At 40.8% G+C, this 13,043-nt stretch overlaps 1 protein-coding gene across 1 annotated transcript; it reads left to right on the top strand.

Moving 5' to 3' along the window:
* The first annotated feature begins 684 nt into the window (after window positions 1-684).
* LOC104293275 (deleted in malignant brain tumors 1 protein-like) lies at window positions 685-5,111 on the top strand. Its single transcript, XM_009892763.1, has 6 exons — window positions 685-700; window positions 2,102-2,252; window positions 2,592-2,803; window positions 3,061-3,233; window positions 3,916-4,304; window positions 4,826-5,111. The coding sequence occupies exons 1-6, from the start codon at window positions 685-687 to the stop codon at window positions 5,109-5,111; spliced, it is 1,227 nt and encodes a 408-aa protein (XP_009891065.1).
* The last annotated feature ends 7,932 nt before the right edge of the window (window positions 5,112-13,043 follow it).

Genomic DNA, 13,043 nt, shown 5'->3' with positions numbered 1-13,043 from the left:
CTTACCCTTGCTGAGGATCACCGAATCATGGGATGGCTGAGGTTGGCAGGGCCCTCCAGAGGTCAACTACTCCAAGTACCCTCTGCTAAAGCATTGCTGGCTGATGTTCAACTTGGTGTCCACCAGGAGCCCTGGGACCTTTTCTGGAGAGCTGCTTCCCAGCCAGGCAGACCACAGTGCATACTGGTGCTTGGGATTATTCTTCCCCGGGAGCAGGACTTGGCACCTCTTCTTGTTGAACTGCATGAGGTTCCTGTTGGCCCATTTCTCCAGCCTGACCAGGTCTATCTGGATGTCAGTAGGACCCTGTGGTACATCAGCTGGTCCTCCCAGCCTGGTGTCCTCAGCAAATTTGCTGAGGCTCTACTCTGTCCCATCCTCCCAATCCTTAAACCAAGACTTTCCTGCATTAGCAGGTGAGGCCTTGCTGATGGGAGCTATTGTATGTACGGAATACGACCTGTGCTCTGGGCTGGTGGGATGGAGGGGGAAGGCTTTGAGGTGCAGCCCCACAGGGACCTGTCACGCATCCAGGTGGAGACTTTGGGTCTCAGCTTTCCATTTCCCGGGAGTCCTTTTGGGCAGGGGTGACTCCCGGAGGGTTGTTTCTCTTGGGCAAAATGCTGCTCGCTCACCTGTTACTCTCTCCCTGTAGCATCAGATATCTCCAGCTCGAGTCCCACCATGTCTTCGACTCCAGGTATGTGCTGAGAGTTTGAGTGGTCTGAGTAGCTCCTGCACCCAGATACGGAGGAGAGAATCATTGGAGGGTTGCGGTTGGACCTACCTCTGGCGGACACCTGATTCTACCCCATGCTTAAAGCAGGGCCACCTGGAGCTGCGTGCCCAAGACTGCACCTGGAGGTCTCTTGGCTGTCTCCAAGGATGCAGAGCCCACCAGCTCTGTGCCTCTGCTCAGTCACTCTCAGTGTTAAAAAGTGTTTCATGATATTCAGGCAGATCATATATGGAGCATCTGAGATGGTGTCTCTAGATGGGGACTTACATGTTGGAGTTGTGTTTGTGCAAGTGCAGGCAGAGGCATTGTCTGTCATAGTTGTAGCCAGTGAGTAGAATGTTAATGCTCATATTTGTGCCTATTTTCCTCCTCATCTAATACCAAAAGAACAATGCGTCAAATTACCCCCCAAAAACCATGCAGTTTATTTCACACCCAGTGCAGTCGCTTATTCCCTTGTTCTTGAGCAGTAAGTTCACAAGTGCTTAGAAAGCGTTGTTTTTGACCGCTTCTAAAGTACTATTATTCTTCTGATTTCTTTTTAAGCTGTTTGTTTAACCACATCATTTGAGGATAGTGCATATTACAAATGTTTGTTTTCATTGTAAATGTAAGGTCATGTAGCGCGAGAATGTTTTTTTCATGTTTGCTAGAAATTGAAAAAAATTGGCCATCTCTTAGTCCTCCATGGCTCTTTCTATGCAGGTATCTTGGTCTTTCTTTAGCTTAAAATAAGTAAATGTGTGTTTTTTCTAATTTGCAATATAATTCAAAGATTATGTCCTTTTACATGTTTCTCTTTTCTTGGAGTAGTTTGATCTTGCACTATCCTAGAAATACACGACTCTTACTTCTGAGACTTGATTTGCCTTTTTTTTGATAGGTTGCAGCTGATCTATATATAATCTTATACAATGTTTTGACTGTGACATAAGGTCTTCATGTTTATGAATTGGATATTTGTCAGCATTCTTATTCAGAAACAAAATATTTTTTATCCTTTTTTTCCCTTCCCTTTGATCATTAGTAACTGTAATAGAGGTGAACCAGGCTCAGCTGTGACTTCTCTTTTGAGGAACAGCTGACCTCCAGAAGTCCAACCCCTATGATTGTGCAATTCTATGACAAATTCTCTATCCTGCTAGTGCAGACACTGAAGCTCAGCATTATAAAAACCCTTCTGTGTGCTTAGCATCTCCTAACCAGCATTCAGATGATACATAAACCTAAGAGAATGACCACTGGAGCTGGTAGAAGTCACTGGTTCCAACTTTTAGACTCATAAATTCTACATAGACATATTCCAAAAGCAACCTTAAATGGTGTATATGTATATTTTTCTTCTTGTATTTTCCTCTGCAGAAGATTACTCTTGTGGCGGCTTGCTTTCTTCTCCATCTGGGACATTACAGAGTCCATTTTACCCCAGAAATTATCCAAACAATGCCAACTGTGTTTGGGAAATAGAAGTAAAGAACAACTTTTACGTCACACTCACATTTAGAGATGTTCAGTAAGTAAAAATGTATTACATGGGAAGATGATGTACGAGATGGGCAACTTGAACTTACTAAGCTGTTAGCTGCTTGATTTCAAGGACGTTTTTCACAGCTTTTAGTACTTTTGAGATGAAAAATGTATTTTTTTCATTTATTTAGTGAATAATGTGGCTAATGAGACAGAAATTGGAGGCTGTAATTTCTGTTCCAAAGATTTGATAGTCGTATCAGTAAAATGTACTCTTTGCTGTGAACAGTTATCTGAGATTAAAAAAAAAAAAAAAAAAAAGGAAAATCAAATAAAAATTTTAAAAAAGAAGCATAAATACTAAATATTCATGTTTGCTCCCCAGGATGGAAGGCGGCAGATGTCTGTCTGATTATGTGGAAGTCTATGATGGGCCACTCTATACCTCTCCTCTCCTCGCGAAATTTTGTTCTGGTTCTTTTCGCACATACAAATCTTCCTCAAACCTGCTGACTGTCCGATTTTACAGCAACTCTCGATATACATACAGAGGGTTTCAGGCTGACTATTATTCCAGTCCAGCAGATCAGAGCACTAGTAAGTTCATGTTTAAAGCAGAAACCTGCTTCTCAGTTATTTCCCAATTGTTAATCTTGTACCCCTTCAATGAATCACTCATTTCATGTTATTTTCAATTAGATCGGTAGCATCTCATAGAGATGGAAGTATAAGGTTTGGATTCTGAACTCCTTCTGCAATATCAGCTGCTTCTGCAAAAGATATTGTTTATTTAAGTACAACCTTTTTCACTCACTTCAATGAGCTTGTAATATATTTTCTTTGCCATCTGCTAGCACTGTTGTGTTTGCCGGACTACATGCGTGCAGTTGTGAGCAGATACTACCTTCAGTCACAAGGCTACTCTCCTTGGAAACTCTTCTTGAATGACCCCTATTGCAAACCCAACATCACATCACAGTATGTTATATTCGACATACCATACACTGGCTGTGGCACAGTGAGAGAGGTATGACTTTAAACGTTTCAACAGAATGTACAAATATTGTGAGCGTACAAAAATTCAAACCAAAGAGTTCATTTTGAAAACCAGCACAAATTGAAAGCTATACTGCAGTCTGCAGAGACTGGAAGCATCCTGGTGATTATGGGCTGCCTCTCCCTCTCCTGAGGGATAAGGTTTATTAACAGTCATATTTCCTGCATCTGCTGCCAGAGTATTCACTTATAGCCTGTTACTGACATTTGAAGGAATAAAGTGCGGTAGGAAGCAAATACTTGGCATTTTCAAGTTCCCAAGCTGAGTGTGGTAGCTAAAAAGGTCTCAAAGCCTTTACTAAATATGACCAATTGTGATTTAGGTCAGATTTAAGCTTAAATACCGTGCTGACCATACCCTGCAGGCATTCAATGTTCAAAGAATTGTACAGGTTGTATTTCATTAATTATGTCTGTGTGTAGTGTAAGTAGTTTTCTAGATTTGCGTTGTAGTCACTGCATATTACATGCAGATTACAGATTCTTATCTTAAGAACAGAAATGACTGGGTTCAGGCTTCTCCACGGTAGGCTTTCTGGGAAATAATGCATTTTCTGTGCACATTGCTGTAAGGATGTAGCAAAGTTTAGAATGCATAATAGGAAACCTGTCTATATGAATTAATTTTGCATTTTATTTTATATGCCAAACAGGGAAACAACAATACAATAACCTATTCCAACCTTATTAGAGGATCCTCTTCTGGTACTGTAATCACAAGAACTAAAAATCTTCACTTGCATATCCACTGCAAAATGCTCCAGAACACATGGGCACAAATAATGTATGTTGCGGAGGACAATTATGAGGTCAACGAAACTCAGTATGGCAGATATGATGTAAACCTTACATTTTATCATTCTTCATCGTTCTCGTGGCCAGTGTATGAGTCACCATACTATGTTGATATCAACCAGAATTTGTATCTTGAAGCTTTCCTGCACAGCTCTGATTCAAACCTGGTGTTATTTTTGGACACGTGTGTGGCATCTCCCACTCCGGACAATTTTACAACAGTGACCTATGACATAATCAGGAAAGGGTAAGCTCTTATGTCTTAAAATTATGCATAAAACTGCCTATGAACTCCTGTGTCTCTTCTTTATTTTTTTCTCATTTTTCAATTATTTTTAAATGGAATAATGTGAGTATAGCATATTTTAATGTCAGCTTCTAACTAATTAATGAACATGGGCATTTGGGGTTTATTGGGGGAAGGGGGATGGATTGACTCAAAATATAACACACACTCCCCAGATTAAAATGACTAAATGGCTATAGCCATTATTATCAGAGATGTAACAGTGACATATCTCAGATAAGGATAATTCACCTTCAGAAAAACATACAAACACTAGGTATCTAGGCACACGACAGGCTCAGGGGAGGTAGCACAGCTCAGTGCTGCCAAAGAAGGGCATCTTGCTTTTCCTACCTAATTGCAGGTTTCTGAACCGTTTTCATCACGTTTAAAAATCACTTTTCACCTCATGTGTTACATTGCGTGCAAATGACAGCTTGCAGTGCGTATTCATGAGAGTTTCTTTTGTTTCGTTGTTGTAGGTGTGTTCGAGATTCCACCTATTCTACGTATTATTCACCCTACGGACACATAGTCCGGTTTAAATTCAATGCCTTCCAGTTTATCCGTCACAGTCCAGTGGTATACCTGCAGTGTGAACTAGTGGTGTGCAGGGCCTACGACTATTCTTCCAGGTGCTACCAAGGTTGTCTTACTAGGTCCAAGAGAGAGGCAAGCGCTGGCCAAGAAAGAGTGACTGTTGTTGCTGGCCCAATACAGCTTCGGGAAGCTGATGTTGAGAAACAGAAAGCCAGTGATTTTAACTAAAGCTTTATCTGCTTTAGCAGATAGCATCTTTAAATGCCAACTTAATTCTGAATGAAACTATGCTGCTGCTGAACTACCAGCAGCTCTGCAATAAACATTAGGAATGTGCTTACTGACTCTTGCCTATTAATTCCACTTCACATCAGCTTGCTTTGTCTGCACGTTGTAAAAATGCTAATTCAGCAGCTCTGCGGGGAGTCTGATGAGAGAGAGCACAGGCAGCTCTGTGGAACTCACCTGTTCCCGAACTGCCTGGCACTTGTAGCTGCCGTCTCCAATAAGCTAGTTTGAAAACTTCCCAGACAAATTTGCGATCTCTAAGCGTTTTGTTTGTTGTTTGTTTTCTTAATGGTAACACCGAGATGCTTAAGTTGCAGTTTAAGTTCTATAAACAAGCTCTACTAATACAATCCTTGTTGGATGTGTACCTAGAGTACCCGGGATGTATCAGTGCAAGAAATTGGTTGATCATTAGACCTGATCTAGAATGCCATTTTTTACACTTTTTAATGTTTTGGAAATAACAAGATGAGAGATCAAATGTAACCAGGTCCTCTCATCCTTCCTGGAGCTGGACCCTTTTGTTATCCAGGAGAAATGAATTCAGCTCCTGCTCCAGCTGATGTTTCTTTTGCACCATTTGTTATTGCTGTCAGGGCTCTGGCAGTTGCTTTTCATTCTTGCTGGGTTGCTTTTGAAACATAAAGTGAAGAAACCCATTCCATACCAGATCACGTAAGCCTTGGCAAACTCCTGCAGCTGATCACATCGGTTGAGCAATTTGATGGATTGAGTCATTTTCTTGCATTGAGTAATTTCATTGACAATTCAAGATTCAAATCCAAGCACGAGAGGCTTTCTGTGGTGATGGCTCACTTCATGAGAAGAGGCAGGATTGACGTAACTCAGCCAGAAGACATGGGAAAGTTTGCAGTCCAACAACAACCCTCAAATTAGTGGCCACCTGCCATATTAGGGTCTCAAATCTTAACACAGTACCTGAATCATCAGCTTCCTCCTCTCAAGGTGGATATCTTGACTCTGCTAGTGAAAAATACAACCTGGGTTGTGGGGAACCCAGATGACCAGTAATTGCTCCACAGCAAACATGATTTTGTTTCCCAGTTCCTCAAAAGTAAATTAAGATCAAGAGTCCTTCCTTTCCACAGGGCAGTTGTGAGTACATGGCAAAATGTGTGCTGTGTGATACCTCTATGTACCTCTGAAAGGTACTTCCATAAATCTCAGCGGGATGCAATGTGTGTATTTCAATTTACCCTTCAGGCAAGGCTAGCGCTGTTGAAACTGCCCTGTAATGTTTTCTGTTTCCACTGCAGTCAGCAGTAGCAAGCAAAATATTTGAATGCAAGTACTACTGTTGTACTTCCCTAAGCCTTCTTCTAAGCCCCATTTTCTATCACTGCTGATTTTCTAAGACGGAGACTAAATTTTGCATAAAAATTGCGTGGCATAATGAAATGTTTCAGATGGAGAAGGTTTGACGCAGCTAAAAATACCTGGACAATCATGTACGGCAAAGAGAAAAAATGATTCTTCTGGTTGCATATGGATCCTCATACATAATGTCTGAATATTTTGTGACTAGTTCTTTAAGGAGGTCTTTCTTGCTGAGAAAATGAGCTATCTGAGCCAATTTCCATTATGGTTGATTTCCAATATAGATTATGCAATTACAAAATCAGGGAGACAACATTTCTTGTGTGATATTACTGTCTTGATTCCTGAAAGTGTCTCTGCATTTGAACTCAAAGTTTTGCTGTCTTGAAGAGTCTCATCTGTAATAAAGAAATTTTCCCAAGCAACATGTTGGTGACACGTGGGGTTCTTCTCCAAGAACACAGGAATGTCACATACCTGGGTTCTGGAAAAATCCAGGAAGATCTAATTTGTGGTCCAGATCTGCTGTAAGATCAGCCCTGTGTAACAGCTTATGTCTATGACTTACTGCCTACGCCAGGCACCTCTGTAAAATTCATATAGAACTTTATTATACTGTTGCCGTGATGGTATAATTACTCCTACAGCCTAACCTAGCACTTCACTGTCAGCCAAAAGCAATTCTGGATAAATGACTTAATGTCCCAAGTCTAGTTTTGGGGGTTTATTTGTGGTTTTTTTTTTTTTTTTTCTTTATCAGCACATGAAGTCAAATGAAGTCAGCATAACTTTTTGGGGTAACATCATAGCTCTGCTTCAGACCAGGCAAAAGCACCAATTTATCTGCTTGCATTTCTCCAGGCAAAAAGAAAAAAAAGGCAACTGGCAGCAACAACAAGTGATCATCGAGGCTAACGGTGCCTTCTTGGAGTGCTGTGTGGCACAAACATCTTGGGGGTTGCAGGATGGCGAAAGGGCTGTCACTCCAAGAATGCCTGGCTGCAACCCTCCTGCTCCAGGCTGCAACATCCCCGACTCCTCCTCAGGGCATGGCACAGCTCTGCTGGGTTGGTGCCATGAGGGTTGCAGAGGTGACCGAGCACAATTTGCCCTGCCAGGTAACCATTGCGTACAGCATCTGGTCACCACTGGGCTCTGAGAGGAACAAACCGCTGTACGAACTGGCACGGCATCAGTCTTGACTGACTGTAGCTTCTAGAAGTCAAACGCCATCACAGCCATCAGCCAGCTCAAGTCTCCTCCTCCTCCTCCTGTTTTCCCAGACAGCAATAAATATCGTGGATGGTACATGCTGGACTGAGACACTGGGAGGTCCTCGTCTGCTAGACCATCAGGAGGCAACTTCTGGGAAGGTCTTTGAAGAAGTGGGTGCCTTGAAGAAGTGCTGTGCTTCCTTGTCCCCTGCCTGCGGTTGCCTGCGTGAACCAGGCTGCTCTCCCGCTGCGCCTCTGGTGACCGCAGAGGCAGAGAGCGACGCTGTTGGCAAGGGAGCACACCTCATGGGAGCCCTCGTTGCACAGCAGCTTTGCTTTGATGTCTCTGGAAAGTGCATTTTCATCCTGAGCGCTGAACTGTGTGCCACCAAGGCCGCCCCTGGACTGGGGCCAAGGCAGGTGGAAATGGACCTCGGTGGCAGCTCCACCTGAGTCAACAGACCTTTGGTACCTTTATTGCGACATTTAAAAGCTTAGGAGACTGGAGAAAGTGAGACTAACCTTCTCAGGTGTAACTGGAGCTGTGAACGGGCAAACAAAGCTACTATTAACAGCCTTTTTGGTTTGGAACGTGTTCAAAACTTCCCAAGGGGAAAAAAAGACTTAGATCAGCTTCAATGCCTTTTGTCTTATCATATTACCACTGTGATAATCTAATTGCGTACAGCCAGGGGAAAAATTTCTAATACAGAAGGTTTCTGAAGAAAAGGAGGGCTAAAAGATAACATAGACTGAGGACTGAATCGAGTGAAAGTCTAATGATTCACAAGGACTCAATGTTTAAGACGAAGGTATGTGGAGTAGCTAAAGGGCTGTAATAAATTTCTGTTATCATCAAACTACAACATACATAATTGTAGCAAAACCCCAAATGTCTCCATAATTTCCCCCTTCTATTAAATACTGATGAATGAATAGAAATATGAGCATCCCTATAGTGGTATTTAGACTGTCATATTTGCAATAAGGTCTGAAGTTTTCCCCACTGTTCTTTGCTTATATACTGCGGATCTCCTCCGTCTTTATATCAAATCTCAAATTTTAGGTCAAAGGGTATAGTCATTGAAGTGCTCTTAGTAAATACAGATAAGGATTGTTAATAACTAACATCTACTCTTATATTTTCTTTTTTTTTTTAATAATTGTTGTCCTTAAGTGTCATGCTAATTCTAATTTGAAAAGACTTGTGTTAATTTTTATTTCTCTTTCACAGATTTTTGTCAGGATGGTAAAAGTCTGAAGGATTACTATTCTTAGCTCAGGTTCTTGGTTCAAAACTACACCAATCTTCCTACACTGTAGAGTGGCAGCTACAAAGGGCACAATGGAATAAGTCAATGGTTATTGTCTTTTTCTTTTTTAAGGGATGACTCATGCATCCTTATGACAAGACGGAGTAGATTAATTGTATTATTGTATTCAGGTGAACCAGGGAATGCCAATGCCAAAGGCAATTGCAGCACAGTCAAGTCCTCAGGAAAAAAATATAGGTCGTACAGGAGTTGAGATGTATGAGATTCTTGTAAGAGATCACTTGCAAACACAATGCAGAATATTTTTAGAGTATTTTAAACATTTCTACAGACCCACACTGTTCTTGGACTGCATTTGTTGAGCTTACAGTCAATCTAATAAAACTGAATGTCAGCGAAAGCCGTAAGAAAATATTTTATATCACCTGACTTTAAGACATCTCCATCACCTTTCCCTTTTTTTTTCCCTTCTGTTTTATTTTTTTTTTTTTTAAGGCAAACAAACCAATATAAAATTCTTCTTATCTAACAAGGATGTGTTTGTGAGGTCTGCAGTGGCTGGGTTAGGCAGATAAGCCATGTCTGGCCTTTTCAGCAGCTGTGAGCACTTGGGCAATCACTTAGCATGGCCCGTGCTTGGCCATGCATTATGCTACGGCCGACTTCTAGGCTCTCTCCTTTATACTAACACTTGGCTGTTATTTATCTAATGACAAGCACAGCCTGGAGACCTCATCACATGCTCAGACTACCCGAGAGCGTTCCTGTGTTTTCTCTTTGTGTCAAAGAAGAAAACCTACCGCTTGGCAGTGGTATGGTCATGCCCCGAGTTGTGCCAGGCTCTGTAAAGGGGAATAGCACAGTCCTGTTTGGCCGTTGGGAGTGTTCCAATCTGGAGTTTGAGGCATATTGTCCTCCGTGTGCACCCTGGTTGTGAAATTTATAAACTGAGGGCATCAGTTGAGAGGTAAGCATTTAGGCAAATATCTTCATAATGGATTTTGAGAAGTGTATCGGAGGCCTGACCTTGCAGAGATTAAAGCAAACATTTAACTACCTCGATAATTTCCGAAGATTTTGGGAGACTATTTGTAGCAGAAAAGTTATGCACATAACTTAGTTAAACATTTGCAAAGTTTTGTTGCTCATTCTAATATTTGATTTTAACAACCTATCTTGGCTCCCGGTTAAATGTCAATACATAGTGCAATAGTAATGCAGCAATATATGTGTAGAATTGACTTCATCTAGTGTGGCAAAATTCACTAACTTTTTTTCCCTGTCTACAAATTGTTATATGATGCCCAGTAATGGGGGTAAGGAGAGGAACAGGTCAGGTCTCATTGCCCATCCATCTAGTAAACACTATGCTCCTGTTGCCTCCCAGATTATCACGTGCAGGGCACCCCTCAGATTATAAAAAGCACGCTGGCAGAAATGATTTGTCCAGGTAGGTAGAAAAAAAAAAAAAAAAGAAAGAAAAAAAGAAATGGCACATACTGCGCTTTGCATGCTACCTTGCTACATCTGTGATTCAAGAAAAATAAAATGTACAGCTCAGAAAACGAGGTCATGTTGGACATGTATAAGATTGGAGATATGAAGAAAAAAAATTTTTAATTGAAATTTTTTTCTTTGGTGCAGATTTTAGCTGTTGAAAGTACACATTCTGAAGTCTAAATGCCACAGGAAAGAAACCAAAACACTTAGGCAAACATATTATTTTGGCACATAACCGTGATTTGTCATTTAAAGTAGAACTATATTGTTGTTTGCATCTATCGTACTTCTTAACACTTCTTAATAATTTTCATTGCATTTCTTCCTTGCACTAATCCAAGATCTGAAAGGATCTAGCTTTTTTATTGAGAATTATGTAACTAGATATTTATCTATTTACATAGTATTTATCTTATTGATGATTGACACTTAGAGGATACAGAGCTGAACGTGTGCTTTGGGTTAAACTAGCTTTTAGTTTCAGATCTATTTCTTGTAAGAGATGTAGACACAGCCGATTCGTCCGCATGGAACAAGTTCAATATAAGTGCTTTATTATGGAACTTATTTGTAAATCCTAATTTTTAAAAAATTATTTCTAGCTGTGTAAAACTTCCTATGTTCCATACCCGTCACCTTATCTGCATAACGCCAGGTTTAAATATCTTCTCTGAGGTGTGAATGACAGCATGTGACCCATGCAAGTGGTCTTCCTAACCTTCCACGGTTCTATTACCAGGTGAGGAAATGTACAAGTTTTCCTTCAGAAGGGATGGATGTTGTTGGTGAGAAATACAATGTTGAAAAGATGGTGCTGAGAACAGAGCTGTGGAAAGTTTAAACAGTCATTATTCTGTTATGATAAGACTCTCTAAATCACTAACAGTTTCACAACAGGCAGTATTACTGCTGCTTCGGTGACATAAACATAAGGAGGGATTTGTGTATTGATTAGCAACAGCTATAAACAGCCTCCTCAATAACACATTTTGGTCAACGCTTACCAAAAATCTTAATTGCATAGTGTTTGTAAGAAGAGAAGTGTTTACAAGGAGTTTGTGTTTTGGCTGGGCTTTAGAGCAGGAGACAAATTTCTTTATGGAACTTCCCATTATCCATGATAACGTAGCTCATTTGGTATGTTTGTACAATTTTCTCATACAACTCTGACTATATGGATGGTAGGGCTTGTTGCCCTGGCAAAAAAAAACTGGTAGCCCTGCTGAAATTTGTCACGTGCAAGGACATGAGGCTTTCCAGTTCTCCTTTCAGAGCTTGCTTGAAAGGTATAAATGATTGGGGCCTTGAGCAGAGAAAATCTATAAGCAGTAATTCTGTCTTTTCCTGGTCCTTTGCTTCTTCTGCTTTTCAACCTCTGAAAGAAGATAAAATTCCTGAGAGATACAGCACTGAGCAGCACAGTCATCACAGAATCATAGAATCGTTACGGCTGAAAAAGACCTTTAAGATCATCAAGTACAACTGTTATCTCACTCTACCGGGCCCACTTCTAAACCATGTCCCTGAGCACCATATCTACACGGCTTTTAAATACATTTGAGGATGATGATTTAGCCACTTCTCTTGGCAGCCTGTTCCAGTCTTTGGTAATCCTTTCAGTGGAGAAGTTTTTCCTAATATCTAACCTAAACCTCCCCTCGTGCAACTTGATGTCATTTCCTCTTGTCCTATTCGTTGCGACTTGGGAGAAGAGACCAACGCCCACCACTCTACACCCTCCTTTCAGGTAGTTGTAGAGAGCAACGAGGTCTCCCCTCAGCTTTCTTTTCTTCAGACTAAACAACCCCAAGTCCCTCAGCCGCTCCTCATAAGACTTATTCTCAAGACCAGCTTTGTTGCCCTTCTCTGGACCCTCTCCAACACCAATGTAGGCATCTGCTGTCCAGTTCAGAAATCTCAGGGAAGACCTTGCATGAGCTGGGCTGAGCAGGGAAATTATCAAAACCAGCACTGGCTATCACTGTAGACTTGTGTCTTTGGGAATCAAGACCTTTAGTTCTGTTGGCTTCCTTGGGATTAAGGGACTTAAGTAACTTTAATGTGTTTTTTCACTCCCTTAGAACCATACTTGTTTCTCTGCACATGCATATACTCGAAACACAAATATGATGAGACATGGGACTGGGATTCAGTACCACAGTTAGGTCACAAAAGGAATTCTTATTCTATTAGCTTTTGAATTTCCTTAAACACCTTACATATCAAAAATTTAGTGACACTATTTTTTTATCCAGCCAAGTTCTAAGTAAATAAAATGGATTGATTTTTCAGTAGCTTAATTCAGCTTTTTCTTTGCATTTCTATGTTTAACCAGAAGGAAAATTGCTTTAAGATAATTTTTTTAGATGTTGACAAATTCTGGCAGATATACAGGATGAACAGAAAATCCTTTAAAAGGGTGTACTATTGTGTCAAGAGAATTAGTTTTAAGTACATTTTCAAAGTTCGCAAAGTCATTAAAAGTCTTCAGAAATATGCTATTGTTGCCAAGGTGTGACAACAAAGGGAAAAACATGGAGGCTAGC

The sequence above is a fragment of the Charadrius vociferus genome, unplaced genomic scaffold (genome assembly GCF_000708025.1).
Source record: "Charadrius vociferus isolate BGI_N301 unplaced genomic scaffold, ASM70802v2 scaffold38, whole genome shotgun sequence".
Taxonomy (NCBI): Eukaryota; Metazoa; Chordata; class Aves; order Charadriiformes; family Charadriidae; genus Charadrius; species Charadrius vociferus.
This window is presented reverse-complemented; position numbering and strand designations above follow the sequence as displayed.